The sequence below is a fragment of the Hypanus sabinus genome, chromosome 11 (assembly GCF_030144855.1).
Source record: "Hypanus sabinus isolate sHypSab1 chromosome 11, sHypSab1.hap1, whole genome shotgun sequence".
Taxonomy (NCBI): domain Eukaryota; kingdom Metazoa; phylum Chordata; class Chondrichthyes; order Myliobatiformes; family Dasyatidae; genus Hypanus; species Hypanus sabinus.
Window position 1 is genome coordinate 23,147,173 of NC_082716.1, and position 22,908 is coordinate 23,170,080.

The 22,908-nt window shown below is 42.5% G+C and overlaps 1 protein-coding gene and 1 long non-coding RNA gene across 3 annotated transcripts in view; both read right to left on the reverse strand.

Annotated features, from left to right (window-relative positions):
* Nucleotides 1–593: 593 nt before the first annotated feature.
* On the reverse strand, nucleotides 594–9,449 carry LOC132401769 (uncharacterized). The gene is made up of 3 exons (XR_009514699.1): nucleotides 4,883–9,449; nucleotides 4,174–4,322; nucleotides 594–750 (listed from the first exon to the last, which is right to left on the reverse strand). It is a non-coding gene; the product is annotated as an uncharacterized LOC132401769 (long non-coding RNA).
* An 8,800-nt stretch (nucleotides 9,450–18,249) lies between these two features.
* alg14 (ALG14 UDP-N-acetylglucosaminyltransferase subunit) overlaps nucleotides 18,250–22,908 on the reverse strand; it is a 111,481-nt gene continuing 106,822 nt past the window's right edge. Inside the window, exon 3 of one of the 2 annotated variants that reach the window (XM_059983953.1) lies at nucleotides 18,250–21,169. In XM_059983953.1, the coding sequence (XP_059839936.1) occupies nucleotides 20,939–21,169 (231 nt within the window). In that variant the 3' untranslated portion in view covers nucleotides 18,250–20,938. The remainder of the gene's footprint in view (nucleotides 21,170–22,908) is intronic. The other variant, XM_059983952.1, reaches the window with a different exon arrangement.

Below are 22,908 nucleotides of genomic sequence, written 5' to 3' on the forward strand. Positions count from 1 at the left end.
ATCTGCAGTGTACTTTGTGCTCACCATTTACTGTGCAAGTTTTGCTCTGGTTTATGTTCCTAAAATGCATCTCTTGGCGCTGCCATTCCATAAGTCATTCCTTAGTCATTTTCCCAGTTGACTAACTTACTTCAATGTCCACCACACCACCTATTTTGGTGTTTTCCTCAAAGTTACTAAATATTTCACCTTAATTTTAATCTAAATTGTTAATATATATTGTAAACAGAGGACCCAGCACTGATCTCCACAGTATGTCATTGATCACAGGTCTTCAGTCTGAAAAACAAACCCAATACATGCTCATTCCACCAAGCCAATTTTATATCTAATTGGCTAGTTCACCTTGGATCCCGTGTGATCTCACCTTTGGGGCCAATCTACCAAGTGGTCAAAAGGTTCATGAACACAACATTTATCGCCCTGTCCTTGTCAATCTTCTTGCTCAGCTCTTCCAAAAACTCAGTCAAATTCCGATGATATAATTTCCCATGCATAAAGCCATGCAGACAATCTCTAACCAGTTCTTGCCTTTCCAAATACTGACAGTTCCTCGGAATTCCCTCCGGTAACATACGTACCCATCACTGATGTTCTGCTCACCAGCCTGTAGCTCCCTGGCTGATCCTTGCGGCCCTCCTTAAATAAAGGCAGAACGTTAGCCACCCACCAGTCTTCTGCTTCCTCACCCATGTCTAGGGTAGGTAGGCAAATTTCTGCCAGGATCACAGAAGTTTCTTCCCTTGCTTCCTACTGGTGAAAAGATGGAAGAGGGAGATAGACATTAAATCAACTGAAATGTTCTGAGGACCGGGAAATGCAAAGGATTTCTAAACTGAAAGGTTCAATTTCATCTTGCTTTTTAGTAGCACTGAAGTGAAATTAGATTTGAAGTGATAGCTGGATCAGATTTTAAAAAAAGAAAAGAAGCCAAATTCACAATTCAGTGACAAAAGTACACTTGATATTCTGAGTGTGTGGTTATGGTGTAAAATAATCCACAGGCATAGTTGGCCCTCATATAATAGTACATGGAACATTACATCTAACCCTACATAACCCTCCATTTTTTTCAACATCCATCTGCCTATTCCAGAGTTTCTTAAACGTCCCTAATGTATTTGCCTCTATCACCATCCCTGGCAGGCATTCCTTACATTAATCACTCTGTGTAAAGAACCTACCTCTGACATCCCCCTGTACCAGGGGTTCCCAATCTTTATTATGCTGTGGGCCATTAAGCAAGGGGCAAATTGGGAACCCCTGCCCTGTATTTCCCTCTTCTCACTTTTAAAATATGCCCCCTCATATCAGCCATTTCTGTTCTAGGAAAAAAGCTCTGGCAATCCACTCTATCTATGCCCCTTATCATCTGTCAAGATACCTCTCCTTCACAGCAATAATGTGCGATAAATATTTACTTTTGCAGCAAGGTGTTAAAATTATTGAGAGCAAAACTTTTTTGTAAGCGTTCACGTATTATTTAATCAGCTTACACTAGCATATTTTGCACCTCCCTTAAAAGGCTTTGTAACTATCACAGGGATATATTACACCAAGTCTGAATTGGAACAGTGACTAAACTAATTTGTCGTCATACTCTTGGAAGATTTCAAACCCATGTCAGTGTCTCTCATAACCTTTAATATTAGTGTCCCTTCTTAATCGGGAATTTTGCCAGATCAAAGTCAATAATTCTCTGTTTCATCCAGCTGTATTTAATTACTGTGAAAGCACATAGCTTAAGTGATTTTGGAATGTATGGAGGTATTCTGCGGAGCTGCCAACACCAACAGACAGAATCTAAATCAGGTTTAATATCACTGGCATGTGTCGTGAAACTTGTTGTTTTGCTGCAGCAGCACATCTCAATACATGAGGATAAAAATTATAAATTACAGTAAGAAATATATATATATATATATATAAATGAAAACTAAATTAAATAAGAGGTGTAGAAAAGGGAAAAATACTGAGGTAGTATTGATGGGTTCTTAATCCATCCAGAAATCTGATGCTGGAGGGGAAGAAGCTGCTCCTGAGACATTGAGAGTGTGGCTTCAGGCTTCGGTACGTCCTCCTTGATGGTAGCAATAATAAGGGGACATATCCTGGGTAATGGGCATCCTTATGTATGCCATCTTTTTGAGGCATCGCCTTTTGAAGGTCTTGATGCTGAATGTGTGGATATAGTGTAAAACAATCTACAGGCGTAGTTGGCACTCACATAATAGACCACTGCACATTACAGCACAGTGCTGGCCCTTCGGCCCACAATGTTGTGCCGACCTTTTCACCTTCTCTAAGATCAATCTAAGCCTCACGAGGAGGCTGGTGCTAATGATGGAGCTGGCAAAGTTTAAAACTTCCTGCAGCCTTTTCTGGTCCTGTGCAGTGGCCCCTCCATACCAGATGGTGATGCAACAAGCTAGCATGCTCTCCACAGCACATCTGTAGAAATTTGCGAGTGTCTTTGCTGATACACCAATCTCTTCAAATTCCGAATGAAATATAGCTGCTGATGTGCCTTCTTCGTAATTGTATCAATTTGTTGGGCCAAGGATAGATCTGTTCTGGCCCCTTGATGAGGACTGGTGTGTATTCCCTCGACTTCCCCTTCCTGAAGTCCACAATCAATTCCTTGGTCTTACTGACGTTGAATGCAAGGTTGTTGTTTCAATACCACTCAACCAGCTGATCTATCTCACTCCTGTACTCCTCCTTTCCACCATCTGTAACTCTGCTGACAATAGTTGTGTCATCGGCAAAATTAAAGATGACGTTTGAGTTGTGTCTAGCCACAAGATCGTGGGTGTAGGGAGATTAGACCAGTGGGCTAAGCACACACCCTTGAGGTATTTTTCACCATCTGGCAATAGTCATAAATACACTGTTTCAGGCTATTGAATTATGAGACATCAGCACACAGTGTATAATAGCTCTTGGAGTAGACACAGATCATTGACTGGCAAAAGCAGAGCTAAGAAGTGATCATGGATGTCCAATGAGAAAATGCCTCATATTAAACATTGACTAATGTGTGTTGTCATGTAACAGAGCCAAGAATATTGTATTACACCATTTCATTAATCTACAAGTATGAAAACTATGTACAACAGTGTGAAACATGAATCCTATTTATATGGTCTAAACCCATGCTGGGATAATATATGAACAACTGCTGCTTCCAGGGATATCCAACAAGACATTTATCAGGCTACTGCTTATCAATTATAGCTCGGTGTTCATCATTCCCTCAGTACGAATAACCAAACTTCAAAACCTGAGCCTCCGTATCTCTTTCTGGAACTGGATCCTCAGTTTCCTTATTGGGAGATCATAACATCTGAAATTATCAATTAAAGATGCGTGCTTAACCCACTGCTCTACCTTCCATACACTCTTGACTGTGTTGCTAGGCAGAGGTCAAAAGCCATGTGTAAGTTCACCAATGACACCTTTGTTGTTGATAGAATCGTAGATGGGGATGAGCAGGTTTATGGGAGTGAAATAGATCGGCAAGTTGAGTGGTGTCGCAAAAAAGATCTCACAACCAGCATCAACAAGACCAAGGAACAGATTGAAGACTTCAGGAGGAGGAAGTTGGGAAAACACATCCTGTATCGGTGGTGGAAAGAGTAGCTTCAACTTTCTGGACATCAACATCTCAAAGGATCTGTCCTGAGCCCAACACATTGATGCAATGATGAAGATTGCATGCCAGCAGCTCCACTTGGTTAGGAGTTTGAGGAGATTTGGTGTGTCACCAAAGACACTTACAAACTTCTATAGATGGATAGCAGAGAACATTCTGCATCACCGATTGATATAGAGGCTTCAGTGCACAGGACTGCAGAAAGCTGCAAAGAGTTATAGATTTAGCCAGGGCACAGCCCTCCCACCAACGAGGACATCTTCAAGAAGCAGTGTCTCAAGAAAACAGATCTATTATTAAGGACCTTCAGCAACAGGGACATTCCCTTTTCTTATTACCACCATCAAGGAAGACCTGAAGATCTGTGCTGATCAGCTGGCTGGAGTGTTCACTGAGGTCTTTAACCTCTAGCTTCGGTTGTCTGAGGTACCCACCTGCTTCGAGTAGGCTTCAATTACAATGGCGCTTAAGAAGAATGTGGTAAATTGCCTTAATAACTGTGATCCAATAGCACTTACATGCAGTGTTGAAGTGTTTTGAGAGGCTGGTGATGAAACATATCAACTCCTCCCTGAGAAACGACGCAGATCCGCTCAAATTTGCTTACTGGCACAACAGGTCCACAGCAGATGCCATGTCATTAGCTCTTCACTCAACCCTGGAACATCTGGATAGCAAAGATGCATACATCAGTATGGTCTTTAGGCATTCAATACCATCTCATCTTCTCAAAACTAATCAATAAGCTTCATGACCTTGGCCTCTATACCTCCTTGTGAAATTTCCTCACTTGCAAACCCCAGTTTGGATTGTCAACAACATCTCCTTCATAATGATATTTGTGATATATATGATGAGATACAATGTCTGAAATACATCTTATGGAAATGTTTGATGATGAACTTCAATTTTAAAAAATTACGAAAAAGAACGACAACGGCGGACAGCCGGGATGGAGACCGGGAAGCTCACGGTGAAACCTTTCGGGGGTGGAGGGAGCTGCCGGCTGAAGACGGCGAGCGGCGGCCATAAGCCTCCGGCCAGCTGTTCGCGCACAGCACCCGACGGCGGAGTCCGGAGCGTCGGTAGTAATGGCCGTGGGTGGCGTCGGAAAGAGCTCGTTTGGTCATCCCCGCCGACCGGTCAAGCGTGCGGTTAGGGGCGCTGTACGGGGGTGGACAAGTTCAGCTGCTCGTAGAATAAAGCGGAGATAGACATTCGCCTTACCGAAAACTTGCAGTACCGCTTACGGGATAGACCCATAATGACGGATACTTTTGACAGGAGGGGTCTCGCACCTTCAGCGGAGATGAGCAAACCCACTCCAAGCTGGCAGTCAGCGGAGATAATCATCAGCCCGTGTTGGCTTAAGCAGCGTGCGGAGTTGAACACCCTGGCGACAGGTATGCCACCCAGGCACACAGAAAACAAAATCAATCTCTTATAAATCAGAGCCCCCACCCCCCCAGCCGTTGGAAAGTCCGTGCTGCGTTTTTCAGCCGAAACGGCTTCTGCAGAAACTTTTTTTAAAAAAGGCCAGATGGGGTTATAACCTGTCGGCCCACCGCTTTTCCTTCGCTGCATCGGTGCTGCTTCCCCATCGACTTCGTCAACTTTGCCTCCAACTTCCACCCAGAGATACAGGGCTGATAAATGTGTAGCATTTGATCATATTTCACATTGCCATGCAGTCATTCATCTGTAGCTTCCGGAGAGATTGTACTCAGCTGAGAGGCTGTAACAAGTGAACACTGGTCACGGGAATGAAGAGATACAGAAGACTAAAGACCCTCTCTGTGGACATTTGTTGCCACAGGCGGCTGTAGAGGCCAAGCCATTGGGTTGCTGTTGCTCCTTTCTGCACCTTTCCAATAATTATACATGCAGGAGGGATATTGAAGATTCAGCAGAATGGTGACAGAACAGAACCTCTCATTCAATGTCAGCAAGGCCAGGGAACTGTTTATAGTCTTCAGGAGGAAACCAGAGGTCCATGACCAGTCCTCATTGGAGGATCAGAGGTGGAGAGGGTTGGCAGATTATTATTATTATTATTTCAGAGGACCTGTCCTGGACCCAATACGTAAGTGCAATTGCGAATAAAGCATGGCAGCGCCTCTACTTCCTTAGGAATCTGTGGAGACTCAGTATGACTTCTATTGATGTGCAGTGGAGTGTGTATTGCCTGCTTGCATCACAGCCTGGTATGGAAACACCAATGCCTTTGAGTGAAAAATCCTACAAAAGGTAGTGGGTTCAGGCCAGTACATCATGGGTAAAGCCCTCTCAACCGTTGAGCATGCAAAGTCGTTGTGGGAAAGCAGCATCCATCATCAGAGATCCCCACCACCCAGGTCATACTCTCATCTTGCTGCTGCCATCACGTAGAAGGTACAAGAGCCTCAGGATTTGCCACACCAGGATCAAGAACAATTACTACCCGTCAACCATCAGGGTTTTGAACACAACCAGTGATCTCACTTTAAGGACTCTTTATCTCTTGGTCTCATTATTTATTGCTTTTTTTTATATTTGCATTTGCACAGTTTGTTGTCTTCTGCACTCTGGTTGATCTTCCATTGATCCTGTTATAGCTACTATCCTATAGATTTATTGAGTATGCCCACAGGAAAACAGATCACAGGATTGAATGTGATAACATATATACAGTTTGATAATAAAATTTACTTCAAACTTTTGAACTTTGAAAACAAAATAAGAAAAAAAAGTGAGGTAGAGGTCAGAAATCTGATGGCAGAAAGAAAGCAGCTGTTCTTAAAACTTTGAGTGTGTGTCTTCAGGCTCCTGTACCTCCTCCTTGTTGGTAGCAATGTGAAGAGGGAATATCTTTGGCAATGGGGATCCTTAATGATGGATGCTGCCTTTTTGAGGCATTGCCTTTTGAAGATGTCCTCGGTGCTGGGTAGGCTATTGCCCGTGGTGGAGCTGGCTGAGTTTGTAATTTTCTGCAGCTCTTTCCGATCCTGTGCAGTGACCCCTCAATACCAGATAGTGATGCAACCAGTTAGAATGCTCTCCACGTGCATCTATCAAAATTTGCGAGAGTCTTTGTTGATGTACCCAGTCTCCTCAAACTCCTAATGAAATATAACCACTGACATGTCTTCTTTATAACTGTTGGACCCAAGTTAGATCCTTAGAGACGTTGACAGCCAGGAACTTGAAACTGCTCACTGCTCACTTCCGATCCTTTGATGACAACTGATGTGTGTTCCTTCAACTTACCTTTCCTGAAGTCCACAATCAATTCCTTGGTCTTACTGACATTAAGTGCAAGGTTGTTGTTTCAACACCACTTAACCAGCTGAAATGTCACCATTTGAAATGCTGGCACCAATAGTAGAGTCATCAGCAAATTTATAGATGGTGTCTGAGCTGTGCCTGGCCGCACAGTAATGGGTGTAGGGAGAGTAGAGCAGTGGGCCAAGCGTGCATCCTTGAGGTGTGTCAGTGTTGATTGTCAGTGGGGAGATGTTATTTCCAATCTGCATTGACTGTGGTCTACCAATGAGGACATCAGGAATCCAGTTTGCAGAGGGAGGTATGGAGGCCCAGGTTTTGGAACTTGTTCAGTAATACTGAGTGTATGATGTTGTTGAACTTAGAGCTGGGATCAGTAAATGGCAGCCTGATGTAGGTTTTACTATAGTCCATGTGATCCCAGGCCAAGTGGAGAGCCAGTTAGATAGTGTCCGCTGTAGACATATTGTGGCAATAGACAAATTATAGCACATCCACGTCTTTGCTAAGGCAGGACTTTTGACCAACCTCTCAAAGCACTTCAACACAGTAGATGTGAGTGCCACTGGGTGATAATCGTTGAGGCAGCTCTCCCAGCTCTTCTTGGGCACTGGTATGATTGCCGCCCCTTTGAAGCAGGTGGGGACCTCCACCTATAGAAGTGAGAGATTGAGTACTGCAGCCAGGTGATAGGTACAGCTTTTCAGTGCCTTACCAGGTATACCATCAGGGCCTGTCACTTTGTGAGGGTTCACTCTCATGTTCTGACATCAGCATCCGAGACAGAGATCACAGGGTCACCAGATGCTGCGGGGATTTGCACAGGTGTAGTTTTATTTTCCCTTTTAAAGCAGACATAGAAGGTGTTGAGCTCATCTGGGAGTGAAGCATCACAGACGTTCGAAATGTTAGGTTTTGCCTTGCAGGAAGTAACGGCCTGCAAACCGTGCCAGAACTGCTGCGCATCTGATTCCATCACTAAATTCAATGAGAATTGTTTTCACTTTTAAAGTAGCCTTCTGTAGATCGTAACTGGACTTCTGGTATAGTTTTGGATCACTGGTCTTGAATGCCATGGACCAGCCCTCAGCAGACTACGGATTTCCTAGTTTATCCATGGCTTTTGATTTGGGTATGTCCAGTACGTTCTTGGAGGCAAACAGTCATCCACAGAAGTTGGTGACAACTGTGGTGTATTCATTCAGATCTGAGGATGAATCCCTGCATATCATCCAGTCCACTGCCTCAATCTAGCCCTGCAAGAACTCCTCTGCCTTCCTTGATCATACCTCCTTGGTCCTCACCACTGGTGCTGCAGTCTTTTGTCTCTGCCTATACACTAGGAGCAAAAGTACAGCCAGGTATTCGGACTTTCCAAAGTGCGGGCATGGAATGGCATGGTAAGTGTTCTTGATGGTGATATAATAGTGGTCAAGTGTGTTGGCTCCTCTCGTTCCACAGATGATATGTTGGTGGTAGCTGTTCAGAGACTTCTTAAAGCTGGCCTGGTTGAAAACCCCCACAATGATAAGGAAGGCATCTGGGTGTGCTGTTCCGTGACTGATAATCACGGTCTCAGCTCCTCCAGTGCCTGCCTGATATTGGCCTGAGGTGGAATGTACACTGCTACCAGGATGTGGTGGAAAGTTCCCTTGGCAGATAAAACAGACGGCACTTGACTGCTAGATACTCCAGACTGGATGAGCAGGATTGAGACAGAGCCATCACATATATACACCACAATGAATTAACCACAAAGCCTACTCCACTCTCCTACCATTAAAAGACAGAACTAACAGGTCTTTGTGGAGCACTGTGCCCAAAACGGCAAAGGTTAACCATGTTTCCGTGAAGCAAAGTACAGTCCCTAATGTCCCTCTGGTACTGCAATCTTGCTCTGAGGTCTGCAACTTTTTTCCAGAGTCTACATTTGCCAGAGATGTCTGAAAGCAGACACGTCAAATTAAATGGTAGCATGTTGGGGCAGGTTCACTAATAGAGCATTGTCAACAAAACCAAAGGAAATGCTGAACAGGAAGTTCACAATATCTTACACTTATACTGCTGATATTTTCCAGGAAAACCCAGACCTCTATTCTAATTACTTCATCTCTGTGATTTGGGAATGGGATCCAGAAGGCCCTAAGTGGAGGATGGAAATTTTACTTCACTATGATGAATAGTCTGCTTTCACAATTTTTTTCCAGTTTCATTAGCACAATCTGGAAGTAAGGTACCTTTCAAATGTGCAAGTGATTGTGCACAGTCAATTAATTTATTTTAAAAGATAATAAGTTTGTGTTTAACAAATGTGCAAGTTATAAATGTACTGTAGACATGGGGGAGTAGCAATGAACTTAATATGTGCTAATGTTTTGCGGAACAATTGACAAATGCAAAAGTACTTACAGTATATGCCTGTTTTAATTGCTACTGCTTAATTTCCCAGTGTAAATATTCATTCTGCCACTTATAATGAGTGAGGCATTAAATCCATATGCATAATTTAATTAACCTAGAGTATAGCAGCGTAAATTGTTTCATAACTTACTTATTTGCTGCGGCACCCACAACACGCTGGAGGGACTCAGCAGGTCAGGCAGCATCTATGGAAAAGAATGAACAGTCAATGCTTCGGGCCAAGACTCTTCCTCAGGACTGAGAAGTGGGAAAATGCCAGAATAAAAGGGTGGGGGAAGGGAAGAGAGGCTAGCCCAGGCATGGGCAAACTACGGCCCACGAGCCATATGTGACCCGTTAAGCTTTTTAATCCGGCCCGCAGAACTTGATGAAATAATATTAATAAACCTTGTTAACGTTTCCCCCCCGCAATTCTGGCGTTTTCCCAATAGATGACGCACTCTATATACATTTGTGGCGACCCATTTCCTGGCACATCCGAACTGGCTCACAATTAGCCAGCATTCCGGCTAAGGGAAATAGCCTGCGGGGATTTGCGAGCACAGAGCTTTGGAGCCTCTGCGCGGGGGGGCAGGTTGAGAGAGGCTTAAAAGTGAGCCTGGGGATTTCGAATAAAGTTATTTTCTTCGACTGCAGTTACCGACTCCGTGTCATAATTTTAGCGCTGCATGTAGCACACCGCTACACATTGACCTTTGTTGAGGTGCAGCGTATTACTCCACATTTGCGCTTTACTCTTTGTTCGGCTTGACCTATTTGTGTGAACAGGCGTTCAGCATCATGAACATCAACAAAGCCAGCCACAGATCCAAGTTAACTGACCAACACCTCAGATCCATCCTGAGAATCGCCACGACAAAACTAAATCCAGACTTTGATGCGCTGGCTAAAAAGGGAGACCAACAACACTGTTCCCATTGAAATTAAAAATAAGTTTCTTCGTTGTGTTATGTAAAAAATGCATTTGAAAATATTTTTTTCAATAAGCCTTACATGTTACATGTCATTTCTGTTAAGTGATGGACATGAGTAGTGCGCAGGTGCACGTACGTTCTCAAAATAAAAAATGCGCTCCAGATCAAATAATGCGCTCCGCATACTGGCGCGCTGTCACTGTTCTGTCTTTGTGCTGGTCGTTGTTGAGTTTTGGCACAGGGGACAATTGAATAAGAAGGAGCAGGACAAGTAGACCTGCATCTCCTACCGTTTTTGAAATAAAGACAGTCAGGAGGAGAGTGATGATGATAATATCTTGAAGGATAACAGAATTTTCAGTGCTTTAAAATAATAACTGTTACTATTAAAAAAAAGCTGTATTTTATTCATTTAATTTTCAGTGTTTTAAAAGTCATTTCAATAAATAGCTAAATACCATGGGACTTCAAAGACAGATATTTTGTTGTAATGCATTTGTTCATTTTCAATTGAAATTAAAGCACATGTTTTCTACATATCCCATGATATTTTATTTTCTCTTATGAGGTGTATTACCAAAACACTCCATCTGCTCCTGGTCCGGCCCCCCTGTCAAATTTTAGAACCCTTTGTGGCCCACAAGTCAAAAAGTTTGCCCACCCCTGGGCTAGCCGGAAGGTGATGGGTGAAGCCAGGTTGGGGGGGGGGGGAGGGGGAAGGTCAAGGGCTGGAGAAGAAAGAATTTGATACGAGAGGAGAATGGATCATAGGAGAAAGGGAAAGAGGAGGGGACTGAGGGACAATAGGCAGGTAAAAAGAAATAAAAGGTCAGAGTGGGGAATAGAATTGGGGTGGGGAATTTGTTTACCAGAAGGAGAAATCAATATTCATGCCGTCGGGTTGGAAGGTATCCAGATGGAATATAAGATGTTGTTCCTCCACCTTGGTAGTTCCACTTCTGATCCCTCTATGAGGACTGGTGTATTCCCTCCTCTTACCCTTCATGATCCATCAGAACTATCATTGTAACAGTTGCTCACAAAGTACCATATATCTCAATTCTGTTCTTTGTTTCCTCCTGCTTGTCATCCATGTGAAGGTGACCCTCATCATGGCACAAGAGGAGGCCATAGATTGACACTTTGGAACAGGAATCAGGGAATTAAAATGTTTAGCCACCGGGAAGACCTACTTGTAGTGGATAGTGCAGAGATGCTTGATAAAGCGGTCCCCAATTTACGAAGTCTCACCAACATATAGGAGTTTGGATTGGTAGCACCAAACACAGTTGGTGACCCCAGCAAATCTGTAGGTAAACTGTTGCTTCGCCTGGAAAGTCTGTTTGGGGCCCTGAATAGAGGTGAGGGAGGAGGTTCAGGGGCAAGTGTACACCTAGGCTACTTGCAGGAGTAAGTGGCTAGAGGGAGATTAGTGGGGAAGGACAAATGGACAAGGGAATCGTGGAATGAGGAGGTAGAGGTATGTTTAGTTGTAGGATCCCTTTAGAGATGATAGATATTGCAGAGAATAATGTGTTCGATGTGTAGACTGATGGGGTAGTAGGTACATTTCTTTGTTTTCTGTCATGCAGAATGGGAAACTTAGAATTTATCATTGTCAAACATCCTGCAGCGTCAAATCTTTAATCAACGTGAAAACATAATAAATGGGGTTGGGGTAGGCCATTTGGCCCCTCCAACCTGCTCTGATTTTCATTCAGATAATGGTTGAGGTGACCTTTGGCCTCAACTTCATTTTCCTGCCCAGTTCCCATTGCCTCTAATTCTGCTAACACGCAATTATCTATCAGCATTTAATATAGTTAATCACATAGTCCTCGTCAGGATACAGAAGTTTTAAAAATTACCAACACTTAAAGAGGCACAGTTGGTAGAGCTGTTATCCCACATCTCCAGTGAATTGGGTTCAATCCTGTCTCTGTGGAGCTTGTGCAATATCATGTTATTGAATGGGCTTTCTCTGAGTGTTCTGGTTTCCTTCCACATCCCAAAGACATGCACATTAGTGGGATAGTTGGCTCCTGTAAAATTTCCCTGCTGTGGAGGTGAGTGGTGGACTCTGGGAGTAGCTGATGTGAACATCAAGTGAATAAGATGTGATTAGTGTGGGATTTATGAAAGGCTTTCTCATGGATTTGATAGGCCAAAGGATATGCTTCCATGCTGAAAACTTCAATGGCTCCTTCACTGGGGTGCTTGATTTGTCTTGTTACACCAATTTTCAAAACTTCCATTTTACTAATTTTCTAATGGTCATATTTTTCACAACAACATTCATCTTTATTTTGAAAATAATTAGGAAATAAGCATTTAATGGCACCCCTAATAACCCTTACTCAAGATGTGGTACTTTACAATAATCATATAAGCTCTTTTCCGTTAATTTTTTAAAAAGCATGAACACAGAATTAATTTACTTGATATCTGAAGAAGTCTTGACCCTCTTGGGAATTTTTGCACTCTAATGTCACCCTGCTAGTGGTTGTGTGAAGTATGAACCTTCAAGCATGGGACCAAAAACATCAAGTAATATTTCATGGAACCATTGCCCGACAGGGATCACCTTCCAATCAGGAATGTTCACACACAATTGTTTAATGCGCTCACATTTCACTTCATTCTGCTATTTTTAGGATGGTACTGGTGTACATGAGAAGAATTTAACGTATGAGTATTAACAACAGAAACTTCTCCAGTTGCAGTACTTATGATCTGTCAGTGATACCTTCAGAATCACAATCAGGTTTAATATCACCGGCATATGTCGTGAAATCAGCAGCAACAGTACAATGCAATATATAATATTGAAATTGAATTATAGTAAGTATACATATTAAATAGTCTAATTAAATAAGTAGTACAAAAACAGAAATAAAAAAGTAATGAGGTAGTGTTCATTAGTTCAATGTCCATTGGATGGCAGATGGGAAGAAGCTGTTCCTGAATTGTCGAGACCCTGCCCTCAGGCTTCTGTACCTTCTTCCTGATTTTAACAATGAGAAGAGGGCATGACCTGGGTGGAGGGGGCCCTTGATGATGGAAGCCGCTTTTTTGAGGCACCACTCCTTGATACTATGGAAGCTAGTGGCCATGATGGAGCTAAATTCACAACCCGCTGTAGCTTATTTCAATCCTGTGCAGTAGCCCCCCACATACAGATGGTGATGTAGCCTGTTAAAATGCTCTCCGCAGTACATCCGTAGAAATTAGTGAGTGTTTTAGGTTAGATACCAAATCTTCTCAAACTCCTAATGAAATATAGCCACTGCCTTGTTTTCTTTATCGTTGCATTGATATGTTGGGACCAGGTCAGATCCTCAGAGCGATTAACACCAAGGAGCTTGAAATTGCTCGCTCTCTCCACTTCTGATCCCTCTATGAGGACTGCTGTGTATCCCCTCATCTTACTCTTCTTGATCCAATAGAACTATCATTGTAACAGTTGCTCACGAAGTACTAGGTATCTCAATTCTGTTCTTTGCTTCTTAGCCATGTGAAAGTGAATGGAATTTATAAGCAATTAAGTACCAATGATTAACCTTAGGATGACATTTAGCAAAGATGACGATTCATCACATTATATATGCCAGCTTCAGATTGGAACTAGCTATTCCAATAATAGCAACACATACAAGGTCTCCACCGTACCATTGACTGTACTTTTTTTCCATGGATGCTGTCTGACCTGCTGAGTTCCTCCAGCATTTGGTGTGTGTTGCTTGGATTTCCAGCATCTGTAAACTTTCCCTCGTTTGTATTCCAATAATACTTTGCTTTGTCCCATTTATGATCATTTCCATTGAGTCCGCTTTGCCATTCCATCATGGCCGATCCCAAATCACATTCAGCTCCATGCATCTGCCTTCTTGCCATATCCCTTGATGCTCTGATCAATCAGGAAATGAACTTCCACCTCAAATACACACACGGACTTGGACTGCACCACAGTCTGTGGCAGAGCATTCCATGGGTTCACCACTCTCTGGCTAGTTCCAGTCTGAAGCTGGTTGTATTTATAGAATGCCTTTCAAACTTTAAGACCTCTAAAGCCACTTACAGCTAAAACAAAATCTTTGAAGTGTACTTAAGAACTGCAAGATAGGAAATGCTGCAACCAATCTACCTTCAGTGAAGTCCCTCAAAGTGCATAGATAATGTTTCATTGCTTGCACCATCCTTGAAATAGTAGTTGGTTCAATATCTTCTCCAAAGTGCATCTCATCTAACACTCCCTCAGTCAAGAGACAAAGGCCATTGGTTCAAATGTCCAAGATGTATCAAAAACCCATACCTGTCCGAATCAGGAGACAATGTAAACCAGTTTAGCTATGACTACACCACATTTGGTTTCAATAGCAACCTCAGTGCAGGCTATTAATAGTCTTTTGTTTGAAAATTATCTATAGTCCTGTTTTACTTAATTAGTTACTGATTTACCAATGAATGAACTTTTATTATGTACCCACTAAAAACACTTCCAGAATTTGTCTCTTTGATATTTTCTGCTTATCCGCATCTTGACCTCTTTTGAGTATAACCTGTCTTTTGTCTGGTATTATTCTAGTTAATCTTATCATAGATGATAAGAGGCACAGATTGAGCAGATTAGCTTTTTCCCAGGGCAGAAATGGCTGATATGAGTGGAGGAAGGTTTGGGGTTATGTCAGAGTTAGGTTATTTTTACACAGGGAGTGGTTCGTGCATGGAATGCTTTGGTGACAGAGGCAAATACGTTTCTATCACTTAGATGATAGAAAAAATGGAGGGCTACGTAGGACCAAATGGTTAGATTGATCTTAGAGTAAGTTAAAAGGCTGACACAACATTGTGGGCCAAAGGGCCTGTACTCTGCAGGAGTACTATGTTCTACATTTGTTATTAATCTTTCCCAATGGTTCCTGCAACCTGCTTGTAATTGGAAGCCCAATCTCTAAAGAACACATTAGTTTCCACTTCTCTCTTCTTCCAGCCCAGCAGCCTTCCCTTTATCCAATGACTCCTTCTTAAATTTTGTATTTTCTTTAACTTCTGTCATCTTCCATGAAGCTCTGGTCTGTGCCAAACCTCTTCACACCTGCTCAGAATATATTTAGTCTCCCTCCAATTCCTTTCATTCAGTGGTCCCAACCTTCTCTAACAGCCTAAAGGTTTTGGTTTCAAGTCCACGCTGACATATTCCAGGTCAGTTCAGAACAAAGGAATGGTTCAATCTTGACCTCCAGTGCTGTCTGTGTGGAGTTTGCATGTTCTTCTGTGGTTTCCTCCCCCACATAACAGAGATGTGCAGGTTGGCAAGTTAATTGGTCATTTTAAATTGTCTTTAATGTGTGTGTGAGTGGTAGAATCTGAGGTGGGCAGGAGTGGGGGGGGGGGTGTTGGTAGAGATGCAGTGTTAAATGGAAATAGTGTAGGGCTTGTGTAAAAGTGTGTTTAGAAACATAGAAAACCAACAGCACAATACAGGCCCTTCGGCCCACAAAGTTATGCCGAACATGTCCCTACCTTAGAAATTACTAGACTTCCCCATAGCCCTCTATTTTTCTAAGCTCCATGTACCTATCCAAAAGGCTCTTAAAAGACCCTATCAAATCCGCCTTCACCACCATTACCAGCAGCCCATTCCATGCACTCACCACCCTGAGTAAAAAACTTATCCGGCATCTCCTCTGTACCTACTCCCCAGCACCTTAAACCTGTGTCCTCTTGTGGCAACCATTTCAAACCTGGGAAGAAGTCTCTTGACTATCCACATGATCAATGCCTCTCATCATCTTGTACACCTCTATCAGGTCACCTCTCATCCTCTGTCGCTCCAAGGAGAAAAATGTTGTTGGTCAGAATGGACTTGACAGGCTGAAGGGTCTCTTTCTGTGTTAATTGACTACACTCAGTGGCTACTTTATAGCTGTAGGAGGCAGTAAATTGGCCACTGACTGTATGCTTGTGGTCTTCGGCTGTGTAAGCCATCCACTTCAAGGTTAGACATGTTGTGCATTCAGAGATGCTCTTTTGCACACCATGGTTGTAACGTATGGCTACTTGAGTTACTGCTGCTTTCATGTCAACTTGAACAGGTCTGGTCATTCCTCTCTGATCTCTCTCAGGCGCTTTTGCCCACAGAACTGCCATGCATTAAATGTTTTTTTTTTGTTTTTCACACCATTCTCTGTAAACACTAGAGACCGTTGTGTGTGAAAATCCCAGGAGATCAGCAGTTTCTGAGAAACTCAAACCACCCCGTCTGGTGCCAACAATCATTCCACAGTCAAAAATCACTTAGATCTCATTCCTTCCCCATTTTGATCCATAAGTTTTCCCCTACCTTTAACTTGTGGTTTATGGAAGTACTTAATAGACAGATAATCAAATTAATTTTGCTAAACATACGAGTGCCTATAAAAATTATCCACTCCCTTGAAAGTTTTCATGTTTTCTTGCTTTACCACATTGAATCACAGTGGATTTATTTGACTTCTTTGACACTGATCAGTAGAAAAAAGACCCTTCCATGCCAAAGTGAAAACAAATCTCTACAAAGTGATCTAAATTAATTACAAATATAAAACACAATATAATTGATTGCATAAGTACTCACCCCTTTTAATATGACACACCATATCATCACTATTACAGTCAATGAGTTTTAGAAGTCACATAATTAGTAAAGGTGCACTAGCTATATATCAACCTGTGTGTGGTTAAGGTGTTTCATTTGATCATAGTAAAAATACACCTGTATTTGGAAAGGTCCAACTGCTGGTGAGCCAGTATCCTGTCAAAAACTACACCACAGAGACAAAAGAACACTCCAAGCGAAAAGGTTATTGAAAAGCATGTCAGGAGATGGATACAAGAAAATTTCCAAGTCACTGAATATCCCTTGAAATGCAGTTAAGTCAATCATCAAGAAATGGAAAGAATATTGCACAGCTGTAAATCAGCCTAGAGCAGGCCATCCTCAAAAACTGAGTGACTGTGCAAGAAAGGGACTAGTGAGGGAGGCTACCAAGAGACCTTTGATAATCCTGAAGGAGTTACAAGCTTCAGTGGCAGAGATGGGAGAGACTGCACATACAACAACTGTTGCCTAGGTGCTTCACCAGTCACAGCTTTATGGGACAGTGGCAAAGAGAAAATCACTGTTGAAAAAAACTCACATGAAATCTCAGTTACAGTTTGCCACAAGGCATGTGGACACTCTGAAGTCAGATGGAAGAAGGTTCTACGGTCTGAAGAAACCAAAATTGAGCTTTTTGGCTATCAGACCAGATGCTATAAACGGCACACAACATCAAAAACCACATCATCCTTACCGTGAAGCACGGTGGTGGCTGCATCATGCTGTGGGGATGCTTCACTGCAACAGGCCCTGGAAGGCTCGAGGAGGGAGAAGGTAAAATGAAGGCAGCAAAATACAGGGAAATCCTGGAGGAAAATCTGACAAAGTCTGCAAGAGAACTGTGACTTGGGAGAAGATGTTTTCCAGCAAAACAATGACCCTAAGCATAAAGCCAAATTTACACAGGACTGGCTTAAAAACAATAAAATTAATGACCTGGAGAAGACAAATCAAAGTCCAGACCTCAACACGATTGAGAATTTGTGGCTGGACTTGAAAAGAGCTGTTCACTCACAATTCACATGCAATTGGACACAGCTTGAGCAGTTTTGTAAAGAAGATTGTGGAAAAGTTGCAATGTCCAGTTGTGCAAAGCTGATAGAGACCTATCCACACAGACCCAAGGCTGTAATTTCTGCCAAAGGTACATCTACTAAATACTGACCTGAAGGTGTGAATACTTACGCAATCACAATTATTTTGTGTTTTACATTTGCAATTAATTCAGATCACATTGTAGAGATCTGTTTTCATTTTGACACAAGTCTTTTTCTGTTGATCAGTGTCAAATAAGCCAAATTAAATCCACTGTGATTCAATGTTGTAAAACAATAAAACATGAAAACTTCTTGGGAAGGGAGAACATTTTTTAGGTACTGTATACACAGATATTAAGGCAAGTAACCAAAAGCTTGACACAGAGTTATTTTTAACCGAGTGCAAAATGCAATGTGGTAAAGGGGCAGACAAGTTTAAAAACATTTAAAGTTCAAATATGTAAAGCAACACACATAAATGCTGGAGGAATTCAGCAGGTCAAGCAGCATCTGTGGAGTGGAATAAGCAGTTGACATTTCAGGCTGAGACTTTTCATTAGGACTGGAAAGGAAAAGGGATGAAGCCAGAATAAGGTGGGGGGTGGGGGAAGGAGTACAAGCTGGTAGGTGTTAGGTAACGGTGGTAGAGGAGGGATGAAGTGAGAAGCTGGGAGGTGATAGTTGGAAGAGGTAAAGGGCTGTAGAGAGATAATAATCTGATAGGAGAGGAGAGTGGACCATGGGATAAAGGGAAGGAAGAGAGGCACCAGTGGGAGGTGATGGGTAGGTTAGGAGAAGAGATAAGAGGGGTAAAAGGAAAGAAAGGGTAAGAAGGGGAAGAGAAGGAAAGGGGTAAGAAGAGGAGCAACACTGCCATGCCGCCCCAATTCCTTTTGCAGACCCTTTACACATCCCTGCAATATCGAATGATAACAGTTTTTCATCTTAACTTTCTGTTTAGCACATTATAATGAATGTTCAATGCTTTAGCAAAGCTTCTTGTTATTCTTCAACTGTTGATTTTGATTCACCACCTCAAATTGCAGTTTTTTTCCCTCTTGGCCCTTGTTAGTGAAGTGGACGTTTAAGGAGCTTAATGGAATTGAAGCGAGTCCATCTATAATGAGTACAGTAGCATAAATACAAATAGATTCCTCTTTTAATCCCGGAAGTGATTTGTAGCTCCCAGCTGCAGCCTGCATGAATTGAGGTCTGCAGGACAAATCTATTTTTGTGAAGTTTCCTCAGAAGACTCTTTAAACTCCAGTCTGAGTTGGTGTCTGTTCATAATGCAGATAAACAGCATTTATATTTCACATAGAATAAACATGACACATTGAGGTCAGGATAGGAATCTGCACATTAATTCATTTTCAATATAATTACCATAACTCAGCAATACTGAAAGGGAAGAAGCTGGCTGATGCCCATGAGTTATTATTGCATTCTGTACACATTGAACCCCTGCCAAGTTTAAGGCAGATTTTCTAACTGACTCCTATTGCAGGACATCGGGAGCAAATTCAGATTTTAGTTCTGATTTTTCTTTTTAAAAAATTTTTAAATTCATTTTTAGGTAATATAGGCATTGCACTCAAGGGCAGTATTTATTGCTCATCTCTAAGTGCCCTGGGAAGGAGATGTTTCAAACTGCTGCAGTCCTTCTGGTGAAGGTATTTCCACAGTGCCATTGAGAAGGGGGATCCAGGGTTTAGATCTGGCAATTATGGAAGAACAGCAATACATTTCCAAGTAAGGACACTGCACAACCTCAAGGGAGTCTGCAGATGGTCTAACTTCACTGCACCTGGTGGTTTTGTCCTTCTTGATGGTAAAAGGATCTGAGAGATGCTGTTGATCAAGTAACTGTGACACATTTTGAAGATGGCACACACTGTAGCCGCTGTTTGTCAGTGGTGGAGGGAATGAATGTTTGGGGTGGCTAATGGAGTCTGCATCTTCCTTGAATGCTTACCTGCTACTTTCAAGATGCAATGAATATAGTTTCAACACTCATTCTTGCAAAGGGCTAGTATGAATCAAGAAAAGTACAATATTAAATCTGAGAAAAATGCGATGAACAGTGGGTGAGGAAATATATGCGGAGGGAAATGGACAGTTAACATTTTGGATTGAGAGTCTTGAGACTTCAGCTAAACAGATAGAGGGGAAGTAGGTAGTATAAAGAGGGAAAGGAGAAAAGTAGAGCATGACCTGGTGAGTGAGAGGTGGACACAGGTGAGAAGGAGTGATTGGCAGATGGAGGAGGGAACGATGGAGGCTGAGAGATGGCAGATGGAGGCAAGAAAGGGCTGCAAACGATGGAATCTGACAGGAAAGGAAGGTGGTACATGGAACTAAATAAGAGAGGTAGGGAGGACAGATGGAAAGGGGCTGGGAGGAGCGGAGGAGTGCCAGGGTGATGGGCAAGTGGAGTGGGGCGAGCAATTATGTAACATACTCTGCATTTTTCTTTATGTTGATTTGTAGTCATGGACTGCAGTGAACTGTTAGAAGATTAGTTGGTGTAGATCCATTAAAATTGTTGGTCTTGTGAGGGGAAAAAGGCTTTAACTATCACTAAATACATGACATAACCCATCAAAATTCATAGGGGTAAGAGAATTAGCGATTCATGCATAGATAAACTTTCATAATGAAAGGGTGCAATGACAATCATACTGTTTATTTAGTAATCCCCAATAGTGGGAGTAACAAAGGAATCTATTAGTGTTTAGAATGTTGTAAGTTCATTTATTTGGACACTGACTCCCTCACACTGTTCATGGCTAACACTTTGTTCTCCGGCCTGGTACAATCTTGAGACTGTATACGTCAATCCAGTGAATAAATCCACAAAATTATAAATTCACACCAAACTTTTCAGTGCAAGTTCTCCTCCTTACGGAGTATGGAGCGTGATTTATTCTGGACTGCAGCTGCTTCCTAGCATCTGCAAGCAAACATTATCTGTACAATCAGTGTCCCAGACTCCAAAGCTACAGTATGTTCAAACCAGTCGACCAAGGAACACTGCCTTGGGGTACTTCTTCTGCAGTGTGGGCCACTGGACGAAAAAGTAATCTGACAGCCAGTACAATATCTTCCCAGAAAGGGACAAAGTTTCCACACGGCAGATGCTCTCGACGTAGATGATCAGCACCTTCTTCATTCCAAATATTCCAAGCAACAGGGCAGATATGCAGGGAGGTACACATGTCCCTGGTCCGTTACACAGAACCTGCAAGGAGACACAAGGGGAAACCTGCATGATTTGAGAGATTACCAGACAAGCAACACCATTAAACTTGCTCCCATTTTAACACTGGATGCAAGATCTTGTCTGTCTTAGTCTGGACAAAGCATAGTTTCAGAAATACCCCTGAGGAGGGGATAGAGAGGCAGAGGGGAAGAAAGGGAAGGAAGAGGGTAATAGTGAGAGGAAGGGCAAGAAGGCTCATGTTACAGACAGAGGAAGAGGTGTCTTACAGGGGAAGGAGGCTTGGTTAAGAAGAGAATATGGACATCACAGAGCGTGAGAAACACTGATTTCTAATAACAGCTTAATGTTCAAAATATCCATCTGTAAGTCCTATGCCAAAATTGGATGAGTATAGTTTTATCAGACAGCTGTACTGAGATGATCAGATCCACCATGATAATGTGATACTGAGTCATACAGGCCACAAGGGCAGATGCTTCAATCCCTGGCCTGAGGGAGCTTTAGGAAAGATATTTCCTTTTCCAGGACTCCTGATCTTATGATATCAGATGTAAAGTTCATACAAGTGGATATCTAGAAAAGTTAAACTCAGCCTGACTCTTATAATGGGTTAAATGTCCACTTAGGTGGGGGAAGCACTCACGCTTAGCAAAGTCCTTGACAGCTACCAGCTGCATAGAACTGTAGCCAAACCAGCTCTCCTCTAATAGGCAAAGCAAAGAAGGATAAGGGCATTATGCAAACAAATACTGACAAAACAAGACCTTACGGAGTAAGTAGGAGTAGAATGAGGCCCATCAGGTCTGCTCTGCCATTCCATCATGGCTGGTTTATTATCCCTATCCCATTCTCCCGCCTTCCCCCCAAGACCTTGGACACCCTTACTAATCAAGAATCTATCTACCACAGCTTTAAATACGCCTAATAACTTGGCCTCCACAGCCATCTATGGCAATGAATTTCACAGATTCACTACCTTCTGGCTGAGTGGTGCCACAACAACAACCTCTCTCTCAATGTCAGCAAGACCAAGGAGTTGATTATTGACTTCAGGAGGAGGAAATCCGAGGTCCATGAGCCAGTCCTCATTGGGGAAATCAGAGGTGGAAAAAGTCAGCAACTTTAAATTCCTCAGTGTTGTCCTTTCACAGGACATGTCCTGGGCCCAGCACATAAGTGCAATTATGAAGAACGCGGAGCAGTGCATCTACTTCCACTGGGGTCTACAAAGATTCTGCTTGAAGTCTAAAACTTTGACAAACAAATATAGATGTGTGGTGAGAAGTATACTGACTGGCTCCGTCACAGCTTGGTATGGAAACACCAATGCCCTTGAACGGAAAATCCTACAAAAAATAGAGGATATGGCTCAGTCCATCAGAGATAAAGCCCTCCCAACCACTGAAACCATTTACATGGAGCGTTGTCACAGGAAAGCAGTGTCTATCATTAGGGACCCCAACCATGCAGGTCACACTCTCCTTTCACTGCTGCCATCAGGAAGAAGGTACAAGAGCCTCAGGACACATGCCACCAGGTTCAGGAAGAACGTCTCACCCCATAACCATTGGGCTCTTGCTTCACTCAACTTGGCCCATCATTGAAATGTTCCCTGCAATCTATGGACTCAATTTCAAGAACTCTTCATCTCATATGCTCAATATTTATTGCTTATTTACTATTATTATTTCTTTTTATATTTTCACATTTTGTTGTCTTTTACACACTGACTGAACACCCAGTTGGTTTGGTCTGTC